This window comes from Trachemys scripta, chromosome 1, assembly GCF_013100865.1.
Source record: "Trachemys scripta elegans isolate TJP31775 chromosome 1, CAS_Tse_1.0, whole genome shotgun sequence".
Taxonomy (NCBI): Eukaryota; Metazoa; Chordata; order Testudines; family Emydidae; genus Trachemys; species Trachemys scripta.
Window position 1 is genome coordinate 140,194,764 of NC_048298.1, and position 27,204 is coordinate 140,221,967.

General features: G+C 44.0%; 1 protein-coding gene across 9 annotated transcripts in view; it reads left to right on the forward strand.

Annotated features, from left to right (window-relative positions):
* KPNA1 (karyopherin subunit alpha 1) overlaps nucleotides 1-27,204 on the forward strand; it is a 145,777-nt gene that overhangs the window by 106,494 nt on the left and 12,079 nt on the right. Inside the window, exons 12-15 of one of the 9 annotated variants that reach the window (XM_034787719.1) lie at nucleotides 16,909-17,036; nucleotides 17,666-17,844; nucleotides 22,294-22,578; nucleotides 23,737-24,471. In XM_034787719.1, coding sequence (XP_034643610.1) covers nucleotides 16,909-17,036; nucleotides 17,666-17,844; nucleotides 22,294-22,578; nucleotides 23,737-23,804 — 660 coding nt within the window. In that variant the 3' untranslated portion in view covers nucleotides 23,805-24,471. The other 8 variants (XM_034787726.1, XM_034787711.1, XR_004647882.1 and 5 more) reach the window with 8 other exon arrangements.

The following is a 27,204-nucleotide window of genomic DNA, read 5'->3' on the forward strand; positions in this document are numbered from 1 at the left end:
GTCACTCTGTATCACACTGACGACTGTTATGTCTATAGAGTCAATGTGAAGGATGAAAACAGCTACAAGAATGTTTGAGGGCTCTTTCTGTTCAGAATATCACCAGGTTGAATCATCACTGCGTTTTGTGCTCTATTACCATCCCAATTTTAAGTTCTTAGCCATTTAGACTTCATGAATTATACTTTTGCAGTGTACAGTTACAGTAAGTCATGTTATATCTGTGCCATGCCAAGAGCCTGATTGTTGATATCAGAGATAACTCAACCAATCACTGCTCTTACTCTGTAGCTAATTTGCATGCAGCAGTTTCATTGGTTGTATGAGGGAGACTGCACAGATGATGGATTACTTAACCCAGTTGCCACACCTATAACCGCCACCCACACAAATCAACACATCTCCCATTGCAGCACCTCCCTCCTCCCCCCCACCCTGAAACAAATCTGCACAACCACCCACACAGCAAGCAGATACAATAATCCCAAACACACTTTAGCCTCCCAGGACAGCACACCACTTATTCACCACCCGTGCAATTCAATATAAATTTCTCAGCACAACCCCGCTGCCAGCACCAGACACAATTCAACACATCTCCCAGCGCAACACACACACACTTGCCAACCATCGCTCATATTTACAATGAAATCACAGATGTGAGCGGCAAAGCCATGGGTCATCACTAGTCACAATTAAGTACAAAACCTGTGTGAGGTCTTCTCACTGTGTGAATCACATGCAACCATAACATGCCCCACATAGGCAAGTACCAGGGTTTGAATCCCTTCACTTTCCATTCCCTAGCATAGACTCTTACTACTTGAACTACAAGAGTAGCTTGTATTGCTAATTCTTTTGTAAACAGCCAATGGAGCATTTGATATATAGTTCCTCAGTGGGTTACACAACTTTTTCTAGTCAGTGGTAGAATACTGATGATCAGGAATCCTGGATTGTATTTCTGGCTCCTGGACAGGAGTGTGGTTTAATGTGGTTTGAAATGTGTTAACTAAAACTTGTTCATTCAGTCTGAAAGGCAGTACAGTGCAGTGATGACATTCGTCATGTTTACAGGCCTGGGTTCTATTCCTGGCCGCCTGTAGTGATCTTGCATATGTTTTTTAGTAATTTACTTTTTAAAATGGATTGGGGTTCATAGGCTTAGTGAATAATAAGGTGTCAAGACCAGATGTGGGCAGTCTGACCTAGTGGTCGGAGCAGGAGTCAGGCTGGATCCTATATCAGGAGGTCAAAGTCTGAGACAGGACAGAGGGCAAACCAAGATCAGGAGGTAGGCAAAGTCAGGTTACCATGAGATCAGCAGCAGTCAGTAGGAGCAGGTATTGCAAGGGAAGCAGTCTGAAGTAGGGAGAACCTTGTTGTGCAGACAACTTTGTGTTTCTCTTCTGGGTTTATATTAGGGCTGTCGATTAATCGCAGTTAACTCACGCGATTGACTAAAAAAAAATTAATTGCAATTAATCACAGTTTTAATCACACTGATAAAAAATAGAATACCAATTGAAATGTATTAAATATTTTGGATGTTTTTCTACATTTTCATATATATTGACTTCAGTTACAACACAAAATGCAGAGTAGACAGTGCTCACTTTATTTTTTATTACAAATATTTGCACTGTGAAAATGGCAAACAAAAGAAATGGTATTCTTCAGTTCACTTCATACAAGTACTATAGTGCAATCTCTTTATTGTGAAAGTGCAGCTTGCAAATGTGATTTTTTTGTTGCATAACTGCACTCAAAAACAAAACAACGTAAAACTTTAGAGCCTACAAGTCCACTCAGTCCTACATCTTGTTCAGCCAGTCACTCAGACAAACAAGTTTGTTTACGTTTACGGGAGATAATGCTGCCCGCTTCTTATTTACAATGTCACCTGAAAGTGAGAACAGGCATTCGCATGGCACTTTCGTAGCCAGCATTGCAAGGTATTTACGTGCCAGATATGCTAAACATTCGTATGCCCCTTAATGCCTTGGCCACGGTTCCAGAGGACATGCTTCCATACTGATGATATGCATTAAAAAAAAATAATGCATTAATTAAATTTGTGCCTGAACTCCTTGGGGGAGAATTATGTCTCCTATTCTGTTTTACCCGCATTCTGCCATATACTTCATGTTCTAGCAGTCTTAGATGATAACCCAGCACATGTTGTTCATTTTAAAAACACTTTCACTGCAGATTTGACAAAACGCAAAGAAGGTACCAATGTGAGATGTCTAAAGATAGCTACGTCACTCGATCCAAGGTTTAAGAATCTGAAGTGCCTTCCAAAATCTGAGAGGGATGAGGTGTAGAGTATGCTTTTAGAAGTCTTAAAAGAGCAACACCCCAATGTGGAAACTACAGAACCCGAACCACCAAAAAAGAAAATAAATTTTCTTCTGGTGGCATGACTCGGATGATGATGATATCAGTCCACACTGCTTTGGATGGTTATCGAGCAGAATCCGTGATCAGCATGTCCTCTGGAATGGTGGTTGAAGCATGAAGGAACATATGAATCTTTAGTGCATCTGGCACATAAATATCTTGCAATGCTGGCTACAACAATGCCATGCAAACCCCTGTTCTCACTTTCAAGTGATATTGTAAATAAGTGGGCAGCATTATCTCCTGCAAATGTAAACAAAGTTGTTTGAGTGATTTGCTGAACAAGAAGTAGGACTGAGTGGACTTGTAGGCTCTAAAGTTTTACATTGTTTTATTTTTGAATGCAGTTATTTTTTTGTACAAAATTCTACATTTGTAAGTTCAACTTTCATGATAAAGAGATTGCATTACACTACTTGTATTAGGTGAATTGAAAAATACTATTACTTCTGTTTTTTACAGTGCAAATATTTGTAATAAAAAATAAGTATAAAGTGAGCACTCTACACTTCGTATTCTGTGTTGTAACTGAAATCAATATATTTTAAAATGTAGAAAATATCCAAAACTATTTAAATAAATGGTATTCTATTTTTGTTTAACAGTGTGATTAATTTTTTTAATCGCTTGACAGCCCTAGTTTATATAGAAGCTGTGAACAAATCAGGACACCCAGTATTCTGCCAATTGGATTCTGGGACTGGGGTCTTCTATTCTGACAACAGTTAGCAGGTCACTGGGTGGCAGGTTGGAACTTATTAGCACCAAAGAGTCCTGTCAACCAGGATTCAAGACCTGCAGTCCCTGACATCATCCCCTCCCCAAGGGGCACTCTCATGGCGATGTGGGACCAGGCTTCTTGGGGTGCTTCCTATGGGATGTTTGTACAAGCACTGGGGCATGTACATTTTCTGCAGGTTCCCGGTTATGCTCCTCAGGACCATATACCTCCAAGTCAACAAGGTACAAGAGCCTACCACATTTATGTTTAGAGTCCAGGATTTTGTGAGCCACACATTCCTCATGGCCCTGTACCAGTACCTTGGAAAAGTGGCCAGGTCCTGTGAGGGAAAGTCAGGTTACCAGGAGATCAGAGCCCGAGACAGGCCAGAGAGCAAACCAGAGTCAGGTGTCAGGAAGAAAGCAGGGTCAGGTTACTAGGAGATCAGCAGCAAATAGTAGGAGCAAGTATCACAGAGGAAGCAGTCTGAAGCAGGGAGACCCCTGTTGTATGGACAACTTTGTGTTCCTGTGCTGGTTTATGTAGAAACTGTGAACCAATAAGGACCCCAACATTTTGCCAACCGGATTCCAGGGCTGGGGTCCTCTGTCAGAGTTTATCTCCTATTCTGATGAAAATTTGCAGGTCGCTGGGTAGCAGGTTGGATCTTGCTGCCAAAAAGGGTTGACCAGGGTTCAAAACCTGCAGTTTCTTACATAAGGGTAATGAAGTGTCTGTACAGATAAATAGCAATTAGAAGAGCTGAGATATGAACTCCTGTTATTCTCTTTCCCAGCACAAGAAAAGCTAAGCTTCTGTTTTGTTCAGTCTCTCCCTCTGTTTCTCAGTAGTGGCAGAGGATTTGCACCATGGCAGATATGTCATATATGGTGGGTTTGGCTTCGTGCACATATTTTCCATTTTTTCTAAAAGTTTATTAAATGCTCTATGTTCCTCATGTGCTGGTTTCAACAACATCAATTATATATAGGTGGCAACAATGTGGAGAAAGATAAATGAGACAATCCATTGAAAAATTGCCAGAAAGGCTGATTTTTGAACTCTTATTATTCTGCCAATCCATTTTTTTCAAGTCACCATGAAAAATTCAAATCATACTCCATTTACATTTTGATTTAATTTTTGCTGTGTCAATGACCTTCTTACAAAATCAAGGCTTAAAGCTCTTGTTAAACTTAAATCTGTAATGCAACTTTAACTTTGAATCATGTAAGAGAGACTAGGTGGGTTAGGTAATATCTTTTATTACACTGCTCTACAGCCAAAATGCTTCTGAAATAAATGTAGTCAAACTTTACTAATTCTGGGTCACTGAGAACGAAAGTGATGCTTAAAATTGTTGATTGGCTCTAGTTTTCAAGATATGCTATTGGGTCAGTATATACGACCCTTGACTTGGATAAGTGAGTTATAAAGGGAGGGGATCTCCATTTAAACCAGAAATGACTAAAATACATCTTTGACTAGATCTATGAATAAATCTATGACTGGGTTTAGACAGTACTTGCTTTTTAGGCAATAAATGAATGATGCACTCTGAAGCTGGTATTGCATCATACATGATATGAATTGCATCATGTTCTCCCTAGAAGTCATGGATGATGCAATCATAACGAAGCTTACATCACTCTGCTGAACAAATTGCCCTATATCAGCTCTAGAAATCATACAGTGTCGTGCTCTCTTATTTGTCAGTGTTTGATTTTGCAAAGGGACACATTTCTGTTCAGCCAAAGTGAGCAGAGATGCCTCATACTTGTGTGAACAGTGCAGATAACTTCTGCTGTGTTTGTGGTGAAGTGACTTTTGCATCACAAAAGCGCATTATAACCACTATGGTTAAGAAAGCCTATCACCTTTATTTTGGCTGCAAAATTGGAGATCAGGACAAGAGGTGGGCCCCACACATATGCTGCAACACTTGTGCAACAAATCTTCGCCAGTGGTTGAACAGGAAAAGGAAATCTGCCTTTTGCAGTGCCAATGATTTGGAGAGAGCCAACAGATCATACCAGCAATTGTTACTTCTGCATGGTGCCTCTAGTTGGGAAAGGTGTGTCAAAGAAGAAAAAGTGGACTGTGCATTATCCAAACATTCCATCAGCTATACGCCCAGTACCCCACGGACAAGGACTGCCGGTTCCTGATGCACCAGAATCATTCTCACTTGAGTCAGACGAGGAAGAGGATGAAACTTCTGGTCCTGAACCATCAATGTCACAGGACCCACATTTTCTCCCATCCTCCTCCTCTGAACCACACCTCATAACACAAGGTGAACTGAATGACCTTGTCAGGGATTTGGAACTACCCAAGAGTAAGGCAGAGCTGTTGGGCTCCAGACTAAAGCAGTGGAATCTCCTGGCAGGTGATGTTAGGGTTTCCATGTTCCGTGACTGTCAAAAGGATCTTGTCCCATTCTTCTTCATGAAAGGTGATCTTGTTGTTGCAGGCTACATCGATGGTGTGATGGCAGCCCTCAACATCGTTCATGATCCAGATGAGTGGAGACTGTTCATTGATTCATCGAAGACGAGTCTTAAAGCTGTTTTACTGCATAATGGCAATGTTTTGCCATCAATTCCAGTTGGGCATGCAGTCCATGTGAAGGAAACATATGACAACATGAAACAACTTTTGAGTTGCATAAACTATGACCAACATCAGTGGCAGCTTTGTGGCCATTTGAAGGTTGTTGCTCTCTTGCTTGGTCTGCAGACTGGATACACAAAGTACTGCTGTTTTCTCTGCGAATGGGATAGTCGTGCAAGAGATTCCCACTACATCAAGACAGATTGGCCACTCCGACAGTCATTGGAGCCTGGGAGGAAAAGTGTTCAGCATCCACCACTTGTTGAATCAAGGAAGATTTTGTTACCACCCTTACACATCAAGCTGGGTCTGATGAAGAACTTTGTCAAGGCCATTGACAAAACACAAGTAGCTTTCAAGTACCTCCATGGAAAATTTCCAAGGTTAAGTGAAGCTAAGATAAAGGAAGGTGTCTTTGTTGGTCCTCAGATTCGTGAACTTCTTCGAGATGATGCATTTGACCATGCACTGCGTGGCAAGGAAAAGATGGCATGGAAAGCCTTCCAGTTAGTGGCAATAATTTTCTCGGAAACAACAAGGCAGACAATTACAGGTTGTTGGTGGAAAACCTCCTCGAGGCATACCAAAGCCTTGGTTGCAACATGTCATGAAAGATACATTTTTTGCACTCTCATCTATATTTTTTTTCCCACCGAACTGCAGAGCAGTGAGCAACGAGCAGGGCGAGTGATTTCACCAGGACATTGCAACAATGGAGAAACGCTATCAGGGCAAATGGAGCCCATCAATGCTTGCAGACTATTGGTGGACAGTGACAAGAGATGCTCCATTTAATGAATACAAGAAACAAGCCAAGAAGCGCCGAGTAGACACTGAATAGGATTAAACTATGTACATAATAGTTTTTTGCCTTTTGTTTCCTAATAAATTTTATTTATATAACCCTTTTGCTGATTTTTAAAGTGTTACATAAACAGGACAGGTGAAACATTATCATGTAAAGCAACCATAAACAAATGAAAAGACCTAGGTTTACAATTTATTATTAAAACTCTACTATCTACACAATATACATAGACATAAAATGTAAAAACTTAAATATCTTAGAAACAGTAGCCAATCAGTTGTTTTAATTGTCAAATTTGAATTCAGCACATCAAAATACATAATATATTTTATCTCTGAAGCAGACGACTTCTCAAAAATTGTAGACCAGTGTTGTTATATCTTTTATATTCCCTCACCTACCTTTTGTCTCTTGTATCCTGGGATCGACACAGCTACAATACTGCATTTGAATCATATAGGAAAACACCACCAGTGTGGTTGACTTAACATACCCTCTCTACATACATGCACATCATACAGCATTTGAAAGCTGTTTATGTCTATGTTAAGATGAGGTATGGTGTAGAGCCGTTACCATACAAAGAGGAATAAACAATGACATCGTGAACATATTAAAATGACTGCTTTGAAATTTATTTGTATTTATTTCTGTAAGTTTAATGTCTGTGTATTATTTCAAGACCTAAATTGGATTTCTGTCATCTCAAAGCATCACAACAATATAAAGGGTAAAACAAAATCTAATAATTTTGTACAGATATGTACATAATGTAATAAGCACTGGTGACATTGCTAGTCAACATTATTATAATCAACTTGTTCATCAATATGATCTTTGTCAAGAGTCTTCATTGCCTTGGCATGTATACAGTTCTGTGCAGGGAAGATGGTTTGAACTACAGACACAGTTGATTGTGTAGTGATCTCTTCCTGGTTCAGGCACAAATAAGGTCTTGTTGAAGTTCAGATGCCTATGGGCCCTTCAGGAATGCCAGAAGTAGTTCATCATCCACATTTTTCCATCCATGTTATAATGGTGATCCAATATCTAGTTAATTTATGTGCAAAGACAACCAAATCTTTGTTTACTAAGATGCTCTTTTAACATGCTCTTCAGAACTGTCCTCACATGGTGGAAGTTTGTCCAATAACTTTTCCTTTTTGATGGCTAGATTGAGGTGGTCATGCAGCACTGCTACCAACTTCCATGTTACAGAAATTGCAGCTTTTACGTCACTCTCTCTCAACTGGGCAAGATGGCAGAAGCAGTAAGCTCCCTTTGTTATGACAACATTAAACAGATTTTTTCCCCCAGTACTAAATAGGCATTACACAGAATCACATCCTGTTAATACGTGGTTTTCACAAAATTGTGACGAGACCTCTTTTTAGGTCAACTTTAATGCAGGCCCTTAATCTGGGAATCAGCTACTTGGAAAATCAACTTAACTCCTGTATAGACAGTGCTAGGTTGATGGGAGAATTCTCCCATTAACCTAGCTACCACCCCTTGAGGAGGTGGAGTACCACAGCTGACGGAAGGGCTTTTCCTGCCGCTATAGGTAGCATCTTCACTGAAGCACTATCGTAGATCAACTATAGCAGTACAGCTGCACCACTGCAGCATTTCAAGTGTAGACAAGCCTAAGTCTTTAAACTTATGGTTAACAGGGAAGGGTCTTTAAGAAGAAAAGTTCCTTGAAAAGGTGGTGGTTTCTGAGTTTGGAAAAGAAGTTAACTCATATAAATATAAATCCTATTAAAATGGCATTTTATCTTAGGAAGTAGTTACAGCAAGGTAATTTGATTCTATATTTCTACATGTAACTGTTGTGACAAAATGGCCAATGTTGGTATGGTGGGTCCCTTGATTTTCTTGGCAGGGGGCTAGGACACCACCCCTTGCTCTTGGGGTTCCGAGGGCCAAGCTAGTGGCCCGGGAAGGTGGTAGAGGAGGGAAGTGGGGATGGGGCCTGGGTTTGCTCCTCACTCTGAGCCCCAGCCCCTCTCAATCCCTGTGAGTTTCTTACCCTCTTCCCCCTTGGGTAGGGTTACCCTTGGTCCTTGACGCTGGGAGAGGGAATCTCCCTGTCCTCCCTCCCTTCCTCTCTGGTCTTTCAATTCTTAGCAACACACTTCCAAACTTCAGTCCTCTCTCCTTCCTTGCATCACCTTGTCTGCCTGAAGCAGGGGTTTTTTATTAGGTTCCCGACAGGGCCTTCATTGGCTACAGGTGCTCCAATTAACCTGTAGTAATCTTCCCTAGTCTACAGGGAACCATGTCTTAAATAGCTTAGGGCTTATATATCTCCCCTTGACCACTCTCCCACAGGCTGAGTCCTTGGGGAGCGGGGTCCTCCCTTAGACCGAGAAAACCGAGAGGTCTGCTGCTTGCCAGGAGCTAGGATTCACGATGTGACGGAGAGACTGCCAAGACTCATCAAGCCCTCGGATGGCTACCCCTTCCTGCTTCTCCACGTGGGCACCAATGATACTGCTAAGAATGACCTTGAGTAGATCACTGCAGACTACGTGGCTCTGGGAAGAAGGATAAAGGAGTTTGAGGCGCAAGTGGTGTTCTCGTCCATCCTCCCGGTGCAGGGAAAAGGCCTGGGTAGAGATCATCGAATTGTGGAAGTCAACGAATGGCTACGCAGGTGGTGTTGGAGAGAAGGCTTTGGATTCTTCGACCAGGGGATGGTGTTCCAAGAAGGAGGAGTGCTAGGCAGAGACTGGCTCCACCTAACAAAGAGAGGGGAGAACATCTTTGCAAGCAGGCTGGCTAACCTAGTGAGGAGGGCTTTAAACTAGGTTCACCGGGGGAAGGAGACCAAAGCCCTGAGCTAAGTGGGGAAATGCGATACCGGGAGGAAGCATGAGCAGGAGAGTGCAAAAAGGGAGGACTCCTGTCTCAGACTGAGAAAGCGGGACAATCAGCGAGTTATCTTAAGTGCCTATACACAAATGCAAGAAGTCTGGGAAACAAGCAGGGAGAACTGGAAGTCCTGGCACAGTCAAGGAACTATGATGTCTTGGAATAACAGAGACTTGGTGGGATAACTCACGTGACTGGAGTACTGTCATGGATGGATATAAACTGTTCAGGAAGTTCAGGCAGGGCAGAAAAGGTGAGGGAGTTGCGTTGTATGTAAGAGAGCAGTATGACTGCTCAGAGCTCCAGTATGAAACTGCAGAAAAATCTGAGAGTCTCTGGATTAAGTTTAGAAGTGTGAGCAACAAGGGTGATGTCATGGTGGGAGTCTGCTATAGACGACCAGATTAGGGGGATGAGGTGGACAAGGCTTTCTTTCAGCAACTAGCAGAAGTTACTAGATCGCAGGCCCTGGTTCTTATGGGAGACTTTAATCACCCTGATATCTGCTGGGAGAGCAATACAGCAGTGCACAGACAATCCAGGAAGTTTTTGGAAAGTGTACTGGACAATTTCCTGGTGCAAGTGCTGTACGAACTAGGGGCAGAGCTCGTCTAGACCTACTGCTCACAAACTGGGAAGAATTAGTAGGGGAAGCAAAAGTGGATGGGAACCTGGGAGGCAGTGACCATGAGATGGTAGAGTTCAGGATCCTGACACAAGGAAGAAAGGAGAGCAGCAGAATACCGACCCTGGACTTCAAAAAAGCAGACTTTCACTCCCTCAGGGAACAGATGGGCAGGATCCCCTGGGAGAATAACATGAAGGGCAAAGGGGTCCAGGTGAGCAGGCTGTATTTTAAAGAATCCTTATTGCGGTTTCAGGAACAAACCATCCCGATGTGTAGAAAGAATAGTAAATATGGCAGGCGACCAGCTTGGCTTAACAGTGAAATCCTTGCCGACCTTAAACACAAAAAAGAAGCTCACAAGAAGTGGAAGATTGGACAAATGACCAGGGAGGAGTATAAAAATATTGCTCAGGCATGCAAGAGTGAAATCAGGAAGGCCAAATCGCACTTGGAGTTGCAGCTAGCAAGAGATGTTAAGAGTAACAAGAAGGGTTTCTTCAGGTATGTTAGCAACAAGAAGAAAGTCAAGGAAAGTGTGGGCCCCTTACTGAATGAGGGTGGCAACCTAGTGATAGAGGATGTGGAAAAAGCTAATGTACTCAATGATTTTTTTTGCCTCTGTCTTCACGAACAAGGTCAGCTCCCAGACTGCTGCAGTGGGCAGCACAGTATGGGGAGAAGGTGACCAGCCCTCTGTGGAGAAAGAAGTGGTTTGGGACTATTTAGAAAAACTGGACATGCCCAAGTCCATGGGGCTGGATGCGCTGCATCCCAGGGTGCTAAAGGAGTTGGCGGATGAGATTGCAGATCCATTAGCCATGGCGATCGGGGGAGGTCCCAGATAACTGGAAAAAGGCTAATGTAGTGCCCATCTTTAAAAAAGGGAAGGAGGAGGATCCGGGGAACTACAGGCCAGTCAGCCTCACTTCAGTCCCTGGAAAAATCATGGAGCAGGTCCTCAAGGAATCAATTATGAAACACTTAGAGGAGAGGAAAGTGATCAGGAACAGTCAGCATGGATTCACCAAGGGAAAGTCGTGCCTGACTAACCTAATTGCCTTCTATGATGAGATAACTGGCTCTGTGGATGAGGGGAAAGCAGTGGATGTGTTATTCCTTGACTTTAGCAAAGCTTTTGATACGGTCTCCCACAGTATTCTTGCTGCCAAGTTAAAGAAGTATGGGCTGGATGAATGGACTGTAAGGTGGATAGAAAGCTGGCTAGATCGTCGGGCTCAACAGGTAGTGATCAATGGCTCCATGTCTAGTTGGCAGCCGGTTTCAAGTGCCCCAAGGGTCGGTCCTGGGGCCGGTTTTGTTTAATATCTTTTTTAATGATCTGGAGCATGGTGTGGACTGCACTCTCAGCAAGTTTGCAGCTGACACTAAACTAGGAGGCGTGGTAGATGCACTAGAGGGTAGGGATCGGATACAGAGGGACCGAGACAAATTAGAGGATTGGGCCAAAAAAAACCTGATGAGGTTCAACAAGAACAAGTGCAGAGTTCTGCACTTAGGACGGAAGAATCCCATGCACTGCTACAGACTAGGGACCGAATGGCTAGGTAGCAGTTCTGCAGAAAAAGACCTAGGGGTCACAGTGGACGAGAAGCTGGATATGAGCCAACAGTGTGCTCTTGTTGCCAAGAAGGCTAACGGCATTTTGGGCTGTATAAGTAGGGGCATTGCCAGCAGATCGAGGAACGTGATCGTTCCCCTTTATTCAACATTGGTGAGGCCTCATCTAGAATACTGTGTCCAGTTTTGGGCCCACACTACAAGAAGGATGTGGAAGAATTGGAAAGAGTACAGTGGAGGGCAACAAAAATCATTAGGGGTCTGGAGCAAATGACTTATGAGGAGAGCCTTCAGCTACCTGAAGGGAGGTTCCAAAGAGGATGGAGCTCAGCTGTTCTCAGTGGTGGCAGATGACAGAACAAGGAACAATGGTCTCAAGTTGCAGTGGGGGAGGTCCAGGTTGGATATTAGGAAACACTATTTCACTAGGAGGGTGGTGAAGCACTGGAATGCGTTACCTAGGGAGGTGGTGGAGTCTCCTTCCTTGGAGGTTTTTAAGGCCCAGCTTGACAAAGCCCTGGCTGGGATGATTTAGTTGGGAATTGGTCCTGCTTTGAGCAGGGGGTTGGACTAGATGACCTCTTGAGGTCCCTTCCAACCCTGATATTCTATGATTCTATGAACCTTCGGAACTGGCATCCCATCTCACTCCTCAGCATGGACTATAAGGTTGTAGCGAAGGCCATCTCGCTGCAGCTGGGGTCCGTGCTGGCAGACGTGGTCCACCCCGACCAGACCTACACCGTCCCGGGCCGTATCATCTTTGACAATCTGTATTTGGTCTGGGATCTCTTGGAGTTCGGGTGTGGGGGTGGTCTGTCGTTCACCCTTCTGTCTCTGGATCAGGAGAAGGCGATCGACAGGGTGGACCACAGGTATCTCCTGGGCATGCTGTGGGAGTTCGGTTTCGGGCCCCAGTTTGTAGGTTTTCTCCAGGTGCTGTACGCCTCCGCGGAGTGTCTGGTCAGGCTCAACTGGACCCTGACCAAGCCAGTCAGTTTTGGGCGCAAGGTGAATCAGGGGTGTCTGCTGTCAGGCCAGCTGTATGCTCTGGTGATTGAGCCCTTCCTCTGTCTCCTCCACTGGAGGTTGATGGGGTTGGTGCTCCGTAAGCCAGAGTTGCGGCTGGTCCTGTCGGCATATGCCGACAACGTGCTCGTGGTCCAAGTCCCGGGCGACCTGGGTCTGCTGGAGTGTGCCAGGCCATCTATTCGGCAGTCTCCTCCGCCCGAGTCAACTGGGTCAAGACCTCTGGCCTGGTGGTCGGGGATGGGTGGCCGGCGAGCTCCCTCCCACCTGCACTTCAAACCATACGATGGAGCGCGGGTCCGCTGCTCTGTCTTGGCATTTACCTTTCTGCCGCCTATCCTTCTGGAGAACTGGCTGGGGTTGGAGGGCAGGGAATCTGAGTGGCTGCCGAGGTGGATGGGACAACTCTGGTGCCTCTTCCTGCGGGGGAGGGCACTGTTGCTCAACCAGCTAGTCCTGTCCATGCTCTGGCACCGGCTCAACATCCTGGTCCCAGCCCCAGGTTTCTGGCTGATATTCAGAAGCTGGTTCTGGAGTTCTTTTGGCCAGGACTGCACTGGGTCTCTGCGGGGGTTCTCCATCTCCCCCTGGAGGGGGGAGGACAGGGCTGACATGCTTGCACACTCAGGTCCATGTCTTCCGCCTCTTGGCCCTGCAGAGACTCCTTTATGGTGCAGGTAGTCTGGCTTGGAGCATGTTGGTGCACACCTTCCTCCACCGTCTCCGAGGTCTCCGATATGACCGGCAGCTCCTTTATCTCCATGGGAAAGGTCTTCCGTGAAACCTCTCTGGGCTGCCAGTCTACTACCAGGACCTCCTCCAGACCTGGAAGCTGGTTTCGGTGATCAGGTCCGTGGCAGCTACCAAGGAGGCGGATCTCCTCGCAGAGCCCCTGCTACACAATCCCCAACTTCGTGTGCAGGTGGCAGAGTCCCCCTCGGTACCCCAGAGGTTGGTCCTGGTAGAAGTCACCAAAGTTGGAGACCTCTTGGATTACGACCCGGGAGACTGGGTGGATCCCCTGATGTTCACTCAGCGCATGGGGCTCTCCTCCTGAAATACGCCCTGTGGAGTACAAAGGGTGGTGAGAGCAGCCTTATTGCCCGCTGCTTGGGTTTACCTCGATCGTGTCCTGCGGGAGGGTTCTCCCTGCCCACCCTACACTCCACGTCCTCCGGATCTTTTCATCGGGCCCCTACCCCGTGACCTCCCCCCTCCGACCGTCCTACCCGTTCACTGCAAGCCAGCTGCACGATTTGCAGCCAGTTTACTTCCGTACCATGCTGAGGAAACATCTGTGCCCATGCTTGTGATTCACATTCTTCATTTCCTCACTTTCATGTCCTGCCCTGATACGAAGTGGCAGGACCTATTGCCACTTGTTGAGGGTGAGGAACCCCGGTGGGCCAGCCTATATTCTACCCTAGTCCCAAGGCCCTCGGAGATATTAGTTGGTGGCTCCTCCACTGAGCCGTGAGCACGGGCGTGTACTTGGCGTGGTTCACCCCCATCCCTGATGCCTGCCCCTTTTGCAGAGTTCCTCTGGATGTCATCTGCCGGCTCCCTTGACACCTTCGAGGAGCAGTGAGCGCTGTCTGGGGTTCTCTGCTCGGTGTCCCCTTCAGGTACCCTTTATTTGACCCTTCACACATGCCCCTGTTACATTTTTGTTCCCCCCCCTCCCCCCGGGGTAATTATTTGAGTTCCTGGAACTTGTGGATCCTCCCCTAAGTCTTGGGAAGGGCCCTTTAAGGAACCCAATAGGACCACTCTCCCACTGCTCCCTGGCACTGCTGAATCACACTGTTCACTTAGCAGTGATATCAGGGAACTGTCATATAAAATGTTTCCGTTTAAATACAGAATATTTACAAATGACTTAAAAGCTTGTTCTATTTTAAATATTTGGGAGAATAAAGAAGTTTTCACCTTTAAATGGAATCATGAGTTAAGTAATAACTTCTATTAAACATTTCCCAACTATAATTTTTCCCCTTAAAGTCTTCATTCTTTTAATGATTAAGTGTTTATTAAAATTAACTTTTTATAAGAATTTCTAGGAAAATTTGTTAGTGAGATGTGTTTTTAAACAAAACTAAGGTTTTTCTCTTTGCAGAGAGGAGGGAAGGGGATGAAGAGTTTAGAAAGCAATAGAGGCCCTAAGTTTATGTTTTATGGCTTTGGTAATACATTCGGCACACCACTTCTTTTCAGAGTACCTTAAATAAAAAAATCTTTGGCTTATTTTCATATGCAGATCTCGTTCTAAAACATAAATATTTTAGGATGTTTTCTTGAAATAGAGATGGTGTGCCTGGCAAACTGAAAGTCTTTAAACAAGGAAAATGTGTCCTGGTTTTTTTAAGACCTTTTTTTTTAAGTAGATTGCTCCTATATGTATACCTTATTACACCTCTACCTCGATATAACGCTGTCCTCGGGAGCCAAAAAATCTTACCGCGTTATAGATGAAACCACGTTATATTGAACTTGCTTTGATCCACCGGAGTGTGCAGCCCTCCCCCCCCCCCCCCCCACCGAGCACTGCTTTACCACGTTATATCCGAATTAGTGTTATATCGGGTCGCGTTATATCGAGGTAGTGGTGTATTTGTAGTAATTACCTTTATAGTTTGCAGTTAAAGACTCCTATCAAATATTCTGTGCAAGGTACAAATTACAGTTATTTATATGTATGTTTTTTTAATATAATATATATGTTAGAAGCAAAACTGAGGTTGTAAAGTTGCATTCCCCATGTCTGTGTAAATGGATTTGGAGGTCACAAATATAGATTTTTTTTTCTAGAGAGTTTTCATCTTTGATATTTTCAAAGCCTTAGGTATATGCCTGCTACTCAAGATATGTCTGGGTATGTCTACACTTCAAACTTGTAATTCTCAGCTCAAGGAGACATACTCGCACTAGCTCTGATTGGTCTAGTGCACTAAAAATAAAGTGTAGCCATGGAGATGCCCTGAGTACAATCCCGTGGTCTCCAACAGGATTGAAGTGTAGACCTACCCTCAATGACAGAAAACGAAAGAAATTCTTAGGAATCCTTTATTAGTTTATACCCTTTTACATCACAGAAGCAACCAAATAAAAACATGGGCATATGAGCTGGCATAGTTTAAGCATAATTTCAATGAACATAATTGAAAGTATCATAAAATTCAGTAAAGGCAAGTTTATAATGTTACTGTTTTTGCATCAATATTGATGCAAAACATTTTCAAGAATGTTGCTATTCACTTCACGAAAAGAGCAATGGTATCATGGGCAGAGAGATCTTACAGTGAGATCTGCAGGACCCCTGTATGGTCTTCCATTCCCATTCTCTCCTTTACAGATGCAGGGATTGGTAGAAGGGTGTTATGGAATGTGGTGCCCTAGTAACCCTTAAGTTTTTCTATTTCTGCATGGTTAAATTTAATCCTTCCTCCATCCCAATGGATGATTTTACTGCTTTCTGCTGTCCACTATGAAGGCTGTCTGATGTGGTGAGGATGGAGAATGAAAAATATCAGTCTTTCTTTGTGAATTTTCTTTCTAGAAACTTTTGTCAGGCTCCCTTGTGTGACTGCATTATGTCCAGAGTTTTTCTGATTATTGCTCATGTGTGTAATTTTGAAAGGGAAGAGTGTGTTCCTAGAGAAAATATTTAAATTTCTTGTCAAGATCATACTGCAAATGGTTTCACTTGAATAGGACTTTATAACATGTATGTGGTTAGTATTTCCCTTTGTTGAAAGCTATCATTCTAGAGAGTTCTTCCTGAGGGACACTCCTACGCCCATGCTCAGAGCCAAAGATCTGGTCTGCCTCCAGCTGTTATAGAGATTGGGAACATCCCCACTGGGAAGACTCTGACAGAAAAGTCAGAGCTAAGGCTGAGTTTTTCCATCCCTCAGCACTGGATTTGGATGTGCTTGTTTTAAAAAAAAAAAAAAAAAAAAAAAAGAAGAAGAAAGTTGAGTAGAATTCCAGGTTTAGTTCATAGGGTTAGGTGGAAATAGTCTCTGAATATGTGTATGGAATGAAGCAAGGGCTCCTGCCTCAATGATTGGTCATGCTCTGTTGGATTCCTAGAAAATTCCATGCAAAAAATGAGGTGCCCTAGTAACCCTTAAGTTCTTTTTCTATTTCTACGTGGTTAAATTTAATCCTTCCTCCGTCCCAGTGGATGATTTTTGTTGTATTTCTATTTGTAGTTGACACACTTAACTTGTGTGTCATTTCCTTTTGCAGACCGTCATAGATGCCCACATTTTCCCAGCCCTCATAAATATTTTGCAAACAGCTGAATTTCGGACCAGGAAAGAAGCTGCTTGGGCAATAACAAATGCAACATCTGGAGGCTCTGCTGAACAGATCAAGTAAGTAGCAGTGAAAATAGCTCTGAATGTTTAAATGGATTTAATGTTTATGTGAAAGGTACCATACTAAGAACCCTGGATCTGGAAAGCCTCTTTCTTGAGAACAGACAGTTGAAGTGCCCAATTTCCCTATGCTGTCTCTTTCCAATGTATCTCACTCCTCTGGAGTGGTCAGAGACCACTTCTAGAGGTGAATTCAGTTATGAAATTGTCCATTCAAGCCTTGGCTGAGAGTGCCTACAAGAGAACCAATTGTGAAGCTGGTGCTTGTAACAGAAATATCTCTCCTTTCACCTTCACCTTCCAGCTCATTTCACAGAGGCCATCACAATCCGAATGTAACAACTTCCAATAAACCTGCACCAGACTCATAACTGGAGAAGAATGGTTCAAAGGCCCATTTCCAACCCCTGAGCCAGCCTGCTCAAATGCAATCTTGATTTCTACGTTTTTAAAGCTGAGTTGGTGGAGACCCACATAGATGATACTTTACCCAAGTGAGTTAGTATCTTACCTAGTTATTTTGGTTCTCAGTCCTCTACACTAAACACTGGACAGTATGGCCTCATAAATTACACAGGTTACCTTAATCCAAATGATTGACCATGTTTGTGTATGGTGTTTTTCAGATACTTAGTAGAACTGGGATGTATCAAACCGCTCTGTGACCTCCTTACAGTAATGGACTCAAAGATTGTGCAGGTGGCACTGAATGGGCTGGAGAACATCCTGAGGCTTGGAGAGCAGGAAGCCAAGCGTAGTGGCACTGGCATTAATCCCTACTGTGCTCTTATTGAAGAAGCATATGGTAAGAGCATAATCTCTGTAGAGGATAGGTGTTATGGCAGTAATCAGGAGCCCTTTGGGTATTCAGCAGCCCAGGAGCTGTGCTTTTGAGTACTTCATCATCATCACTAGGCATAACCCCCTGAAAAGGGGCACAGACTATCCAACAAATTCTTGGACTGCATTGGAGACAACTTTTTATTTCAGAAGGTTGAAAAAGCTACTAGGGGGGAAGCTGTTCTAGACTTGATTTTAACAAATAGGGAGGAACTCGTTGAGAATGTGAAAGTAGAAGGCAGCCTGGGTGAAAGTGATCATGAAATCATAGAGTTTGCAATTCTAAGGAAGGGTAGAAGGGAGAACAGCAAAATAGAGACAATGGATTTCAGGAAGGCAGATTTTGGGAAGCTCAGAGAGCTGATAGGTAAGGTCCCATGGGAATCAAGACTGAGGGGAAAAACAACTGAGGAGAGTTGGCAGTTTTTCAAAGGGACGCTATTAAGGGCCCAAAAGCAAGCTATTCCGCTGGTTAGAAAAGATAGAAAATGTGGCAAAAGACCACCTTGGCTTAACCACGAGATCTTGCACGATCTAAAAAATAAAAAGTAGTCATATAAAAAATGGAAACTAGGACAGATTACAAAGGATGAATATAGGCAAACAACACAGGAATGCAGGGGCAAGATTAGAAAGGCAAAGGCACAAAATGAGCTCAAACTAGCTACGGGAATAAAAGGAAACAAGAAGACTTTTTATCAGTACATTAGAAGCAAGAGGAAGACCAAAGACAGGGTAGGCCCACTGCTTAGTGAAGAGGGAGAAACAGTAACAGGAAACTTGGAAATGGCAGAGATGCTTAATGACTTCTTTGTTTCGGTCTTCACTGAGAAGTCTGAAGGAATGCCTAACATAGTGAATACTAATGGGAAGGGGGTAGGTTTAGCGGATAAAATAAAAAAAGAACAAGTTAAAAATCACTTAGAAAAGTTAGATGCCTGCAAGTCACCCGGGCCCGATGAAATGCATCCTAGAATACTCAAGGAGCTAATAGAGGAGGTATCTGAGCCTCTAGCTATTATCTTTGGAAAGTCATGGGAGACGGGAGAGATTCCAGAAGACTGGAAAAGGGCAAATATAGTGCCCATCTATAAAAAGGGAAATAAAAACAACCCAGGAAACTACAGACCAGTTAGTTTAACTTCTGTGCCAGGGAAGATAATGGAGCAAGTAATTAAGGAAATCATCTGCAAACACTTGGAAGGTGGTAAGGTGATAGGGAATAGCCAGCATGGATTTGTGAAGAACAAATCATGTCAAACCAATCTGATAGCTTTCTTTGATAGGATAACGAGCCTTGTGGATAAGGGTGAAGCGGTGGATGTGGTATACCTAGACTTTAGTAAGGCATTTGATACGGTCTCGCATGATATTCTTATCGATAAACTAGGCAAATACAATTTAGATGGGGCTATTATAAGGTGGGTGCATAACTGGCTGGATAACCGTACTAAGAGAGTTGTTATTAATGGTTCCCAATCCTGCTGGAAAGGCGTAACGAGTGGGGTACCGCAGGGGTCTGTTTTGGGACCGGCTCTGTTCAATATCTTCATCAACGACTTAGATATTGGCATAGAAAGTACGCTTATTAAGTTTGCGGATGATACCAAACTGGGAGGGATTGCAACTACTTTGGAGGACAGGGTCATAATTCAAAATGATCTGGACAAATTGGAGAAATGGTCTGAGTTAAACAGGATGAAGTTTAACAAAGACAAAAGCAAAGTGCTCCACTTAGGAAGGAAAAATCAATTTCACACATACAGAATGGGAAAAGACTGTCTAGGAAGGAGTACGGCAGAAAGGGATCTAGGGGTTATAGTGGACCACAAGCTAAATATGAGTCAACAGTGTGATGCTGTTGCAAAAAAAGCAAACATGATTCTGGGATGTATTAACAGGTGTGTTGTGAGCAAGACACGAGAAGTCATTCTTCCGCTCTACTCTGCTCTGGTTAGGCCTCAGCTGGAGTATTGTGTCCAGTTCTGGGCGCCGCATTTTAAAAAAGATGTGGAGAAATTGGAAAGGGTCCAAAGAAGAGCAACAAGAATGATTAAAGGTCTTGAGAACATGACCTATGAAGGAAGGCTGAAAGAATTGGGTTTGTTTAGTTTGGAAAAGAGAAGACTGAGAGGGGACATGATAGCAGTTTTCAGGTATCTAAAAGGGTGTCATAAGGAGGAGGGAGAAAACTTGTTCACCTTAGCCTCTAAGGATAGAACCAGAAACAATGGGTTTAAACTGCAGCAAGGGAGGTCTAGGTTGGACATTAGGAAAAAGTTCCTAACTGTCAGGGTGGTTAAACACTGGAACAAATTGCCTAGGGAGGTTGTGGAATCTCCGTCTCTGGAGATATTTAAGAGTAGGTTAGATAAATGTCTATCAGGGATGGTCTAGACAGTATTTGGTCCTGCCATGCGGGCAGGGGACTGGACTCAATGACTTCTCGAGGTCCCTTCCAGTCCTATAATCTATGAATCTATGAAAAAGAACTTTTCCTAGACAAGTGTCCATCCATCAGTGTGCTACATCTCCTGGTTTAGCTCTGCCCACATACAGTTTGGAGGAAGTTGTGACATAGCCATGGTACAATCTATAATAATGAGTAGTTTCACTCCTGCCCTCTTCCCTTGGGTACCCTTTACACTGCTTTGCTGCTATAGCTTCCAGACTGGACTGATCACAAACAGCATTCAGCATGTAAGTCACTCCCAGCTATGTCTGTGTGTGAGCTGCAGCCAGCCAGCCCCACCTTGGCTCTTACCAGTCTTGGGTATAGTACAGGGTGACCCCAACTCACTCCCAATCTTAGATTTCCCCCCCAGAAATATATTTCCTGTACTGCTCAGCCCACTCCTAGACAATACAAATATGTTAAATCTGTTACTTCTTTAAGATGATATGCCAGTTTATTATGCCAAATAGTTCATCAGACACTTCAATTTAAACATACTGGATTAGATAAAACAGTAAAATAACTACAAAGAGAGAGATTTGAAGTGAATACAAGTAATGAGGCATAAGTTGGAAATGGTTACAAGAAAAATAAAGATAAAACAAAACTAGTGCCTAACTTAACAAACTGTTAAATTCAAAGCAAAGTTTTTCTCACCACATGCTCTCTCAGCAGTCTTACAGGCCAAACTTCATAGATCAGGACCCCTTCTTCTGTTTAATGGCTGCTTCCTTTTGTCCCTTCTCATGTGGTGAATTGATGGATAGGAAGAGAGAAGGGGGGGTCCCTTGGGGCATTTATTCCTCATGCTTATAGCGTCAGTACCCCTCTTGGAAAACATTTTCAGCTGAGATTCAGAAGACTGTGTGTCTATGTGTAAGGATATTCCCTGCAAGTTTTCTCATCTGTTTGAACTCCCTTCCTGCTTGATGACTCTGTTTACTGGTTAAATGCACATTAAGCAGAACACACATTCTTTTGTTCGAGACAGACCTGTTTGCCAAACTTAGTTTGGAATATGTGTTAATAACATTGTACGGGGAAATCTTATAACTTCATATACACTGTTGCCACACATTTTATCAGGACAATATTGGCCAGCAAATTATGAGTTTTCAGATGGTACCTTACAAGACCCATCTTATACAAAGATTATTACAATAGTGTAGGATGTGGACACGGATACATTCTGTCACAGCGGTATATGCACATTTACTCTGTGCCAATTATGGGTACGTCTATACAGCATACTAAGTTAGGTCTCAGACTTGGATTCGAAGCCAAGCCCCCTTCCGTCCATGCAGAAATTAGTTTGGCTTGATCCAATAACCCCTTTTGACTCAGTCCAGTGGACACTGCTGGGGAGGTGGGGGAGGGTCAGAGCCCGAATCCCACTGTGATGTGGTTCAGAGCCCAAGCATTTTGCATTGTGGATGCAGCTCAAGTCTGAGTCACCAGACTTGTCTCTGGAGAGTCCACCAGCACTATCCCTGAATCACCTGGGGCTTTACTTCCCAACATTCAATTCCAAACTCGTTTCCCAGGAACCGGAAGCAACTTCCTGGTTTAAAAACAGCTGCTCAATGTTTAACCCTTCATTTCCATGTGGACTGCTCACCCGGAAACAACAAATACAAATACAGTGAGAACTCATGTGTATTTGCTGTGGCCAGCAGCAAGATGAAGTTCTGCATCAAGTGCAAGGCTAGCTGGCCAGAGGAATGCAGACGGATTCTAGTTAACCTCTGACGTGAGGCAAGCAAGACATTTGACTTCGGTAAGAGCATGAGAAATAACCACGTATATAAAACAATATACGAGGAACTGGCAGCATTGAAGATTGACTGGATGGCAGATCAATGCAGAAGGTGGATCAAGAGGCTGAGACAGACTACCAGAAAGTCAGGAATGCTAATGACAATTCTGGGAATTCCCCTGTCTTCCTCTCTCTTTTACAAGGAATTTGGTCATGTACCGGGAACTGCACTGAGCCCCAGTGGTGCATGACATTGCTGAGTGACAATGGCGACCTTATAACCCCCATGTTACAGGCACCACCTGAGGAGAGCAAGCTGCCAGATAATGAGCAAGAAGTCACACTGGAGCTGAGACCTGTAACCGAAGAAGCCATGGTGCTGGAGCAGCTACAGCACATTGTGTGTCCATACTCACAGGACCTTTTTGGGGACAGCCCTGTGGAGCAGTACCCTGCAGACCTGGCATCAGAACAAGCGCCGGAGCTTGGTAAGTTTCTGCTGCCATATTTGTTTTTATTAATATATGATAGGGAAGGATTTCCAGCTTATGAGCCTATTAAATTATTAATACAACCCAGGATTTCTGTGCATTTCATTCAGGATGGGACCCATGCCATTCCACTTAGGGCCCGCCACCCACCTTCTCCCCACTGCCACATTGGATTCAAAATGGACACAGCAAAAGGAGGAAAAATTACACAACCAGTTATGAAATTTTTACTAGTTACTCGCTGATTGGTGTATGTATATGGGTTGGTGCTCCACAATTCACAGCCTCACATACCCCTCCCATGCAATACAGCGCATTTTATCAATCGTCTGTGAACAAACTATTCCCAAATGCCTGTGAATTGATTCCCAAAAAACTGGGCTGTTATGAGTCCAAACAAAACTGTGGTGTGTGTTTGGTCCATTGCGGGCTTTAACGCGTGAGTCTAAACTACAGCAGAGCATGTCAGTCTTAGGATTCCCAATGAATGGCAGTATGTCAGGTATTTGCATGGATACAAGGTGCTAACAAGGAGGCTGTACTGCATCTTCATGCAAATTCAGTGTCTTGTTGATTTTTATCACAAATTTTCACCATTTCTGGCTGGTGATCAAAGTAGACTTCTCACGGAAAAGGAACTCCAGACAGTCTGTTATGTTCCAGGACAGGGCATACTTATTAGGTCCCTCTCTATAAGTGATGAGGACCCCTCTCCATTCTGCAATGTGGTATTCAGTCACTAGATGCTGAAATAGTTCCTTAGCACGGATGGCTATCAGAGACCTCCAGACCTTGCCCTGCCTGACAGGATTGAACAATCATTGCTTGTAACTAGATCACTCATAAGTTGTCTCCCCTCCTCCCCCACCCCAAACTTCCCCTCATAGACTCCACCCTCCCTCCCAAAAAGGGGGATATAGAAGTAATTAGATTTTGTATGTGTGTCTTAACATGTCTTCTGGTTTTCATTGCTGTTCCAAAGGATTTCTGAAGTGGACAGTGTTTTATGTAAATAGAGTAGAATACAGCCCATTGATTTAAAAGTATGCATCTTTTGACCATGAATGAAAGTAGTAGTTCCTTTAATAAACTGTGAAATGTATTTTTTTTTACCATGCTCAGAAAATAATGTTCTTTCTCCTTTCAATGCCACAGGGATAACACATGGCACCAGGAGCCTGGGTCTGCAGACCATCTATAGCAGGGGAAAAGAAAGAGCCTAAGATGAGCGGGCTGAATCAGCTGATCCAGGTCCAGGAGACCCAGCTCAACTACCAAAAAGATAAAGATGCTTTCAGGGTGGAAAGACAGAAAGAGAGAGAGAGAGAGAGAGGCTGCACAGCGCAAGGAGAGAATGGCAGACAGATTCATCGAGCATGATGGCCGGTTGAGGAAGGAAGATAGAGCGCAGCAGAAGTAGCTGTTCAAGTACTTACTGCAGCTGATAGCTACCATACTGCAGGCTCCAGTACCAACCAGTGTCTTCTGCTCTAGACCCACAGCCCTAGTCCCCTTACCACTATCGATCCCTGCAGAGCACCCATCCTTTAGAGTTAGATGATTCAGGAGGTGACTGGAGCATGTCACAGGCAAACACTGGCACATGGAACAGACAGATGCACCCTGTGCACTCACCCTCTCCTGTTCAGGTGCATCTTGCACATCCAAAATGTTCCAGAAAGGCCAACATGTACCTTTTGAGTGGATTTTTTGGGGTCAAAGTTAGGTTATACTATTGTGCTGCACACCATAATGGCAGCTGGTCTGCATTACTGATTGTTGCAACATTTAAATACCTGTGTGAAATAAAATGTTGGATTTGCACATAAAATGACCAGAACAAATTTTATTATATGCAATGATAACAGGGGCACAAACTTTAATGTATGTCATCTCATACCCAATGGCAAAGTTTCATAATAAAAATTTACAAATTGTCATTATGATAATTCATAAACTGTGCATGGCAGTCCATTGCCAATTTGATAAAATGCATAACATACCTTCATAAACTTCATAAACATCCTTACAGAATTCATAATGCACAGTACCTACATGATTACAAAAATATCACACACCCAACTTCATCTAGCATTTCATTCCCCGTCATGAATTATGTGGGTGCACAAAGCCTCACTGATTTCCATTGTGCATCTGGATCCAGCACCAGTCATGACAGGTGCACTGTCTGGCTGTATATACCAGTTCAGATATTCTGAAATGTCCTGAGTCCGCTCCTGGCAAAAAGGTTCCCCCTTCTCCTCACAAATATTATAGCATAAGAATGGCAATACTGGGTCAGGCCAATGGTCCGTCTAGCCCAGTATCCTGTCTTCCAACAGTGTAGGGCACAGCAAGCCACAATAACGCAGACTGTATTTATGACATTGGCGCCCAAATTATTTTGAAGGCGGCACCAATGGGATTTCAATCTGCCAAATGCACATTCTATCACCATCCTACAGCAACTGAGAGTGCAATGAAACCTTTTTTTTTGGCCAGATCCTCTGAAATTTGGGCATGGTTTTATAAGCCATGGCAACAAAGGGTAAGCAAGGTTCCCTAGAATAACAATGGGGACAGTAAATTTATTTATAACAATGTTATTTGGTGGGAATAATACCCTAGTTTCTCCATTAAGGTAAAGTCCCGATCTCTGGAACACACTGGCATCAAGCACCCTGCTAGTGCATCCCATGTTAGTGTCCATGAATCTGCCCCTGTGGTCAACCTGCATAATGGTAGAGTAGTATCCTTTGTGGAATAGTGCTCCTTGCAGTGGGCAAACTATAGGCACATGAATCCCATCAGTGGCCCCATTAGTTTGAAAACCCCATTCTCTGAAAACAGCAATCATTTCAGGAATGTTTCTTATGCTCACTGCCTTTGGGTAAATCACACTCCTGATGGACTCTCAACAATCCCCACAGATGATTTCCCAACTCCAAACTGGTTAGCCATGGAACTGGAGCAGACTGGAGTAGTCAGCTTCCAGATGGCTATAGTGACCTGCTTCTGGTCTAGCATGGCTGTCCGTATGTGGGTGTCCTTGTGCTGGAGGGCAGGGACAAGCTGATCACAAACCTCCAGAAATGTCCACTTCTTCATGCAAAAGTTCTGGACCAACTACTGGTCATCCCTGGTCTGCATGACAATGTGACCCCACCAGTCTGTGCTGGTGGCTCTGCTCAAGAAGTGCCAGTCTGCAGCTAAGGCAACAGCAGACATGAGCAGCATCAGCTGGTTTGGAGCTAGCATGTCAGTATCCTCCTACGAGAGGTGCCTCCCACAGTTCAAAAACTGCCACTGAAATGTCCAACAGCATCTTTCAGATGCGCTTGTGTCCCGAAATAGGACTGAGAGCATGAGATAGAGAAGTTCTTCCACCTGGGTGGAATCCATGATGGCTCCTGGCTGCAGGAAGAGTGCAGACACAAAACAGTTTGTCTGGATGCGTTTGTGGGCTAAAACCACCCAAAACACTTCCAGCCAACTCCCACAGGATGGGCAGACAAGTTCTTCCACAACCCATTATAGAGAAAACCACAGAACATCTTAGGCTGATGAGGGCACAGGAACCTGGGGATACGATAGTATATGCTTACAGAAGCTGAAGCTCTGAGTCAGGTCATGTGCAGTATGGATGCTTCAACACAGTTATAAGGCCCGAATGCGAACGCTCAAGCACGGGCTTGGAAACACGAGCCCACAAGCCAGGGTCTCTCAGATCTGGGCTTCATGTCTTGTGTAGACATACCCTATGAGTTTTGTTGGTGGCACTCAACAGCAATATTTTTCCTTCAGAGCAGACACAGTTCAGGATCTCTGCTCCACTTATTTAATCCTACAGTTACAGGGCCTCTTTCGTTTGTGCTAACCTCCTTCTTCTCCCACCTCTGGTCTGTGGAATCCAGGCAGAAAACAACTCCCTGCCTTGCTTCTAGCATAGCTTATGATCTGCTGCTCTTATTGGGGGTTCCTGGCTGGTACTGATACTACAGCACCAGGATCAAGTGGTAACAGCTCCGTAGATTCAGTGTGGCTTAGTCTCTGCCTCTGCCACCCTTCAGCTGTCTTCCTTATTGGGGGATCCTGGTACCTTCTAGCTCAGGTCCAGACATCTCTTGTCTGCAACTGATTCCTCACCCCCTGGGCAATGGTGAGAGAGATTCTGGAGTGTGACTGTCTCCTACAGTTGTGGGATGGCAGGGATGGGGAGGGCTTGTAAATGACCTGGCCTTTAATACCAGCTCTCTGCTTCTGGGTCCTTCCATACACCCTCCTTTTCCACAAAAACAATGAGTCCAGTCCATACACCCTCCTTTTCCATGTGCCTTCGTTCAGGCAGTGCCAGATATTCTAGTTTTCTTCCTATTCCCTCAGCTTCAGAGGGACAGGGGGGTTAAAAAAAGGGAAGGAGGAGGATCCGGGGAACTACAGGAACTTCCAGTCCCTGGAAAAATCATGGAGCAGGTCTTCAAGGAATCAATTTTGAAGCACTTAGAGGAGAGGAAAGTGATCAGGAACAGTCAGCATGGATTCCCCAAGAGCAAGTCATGCCTAACTAACCTAATTGCCTTCTATGTTAAGATAACTGGCTCTGTGGATGAGGGGAAAGCAGTG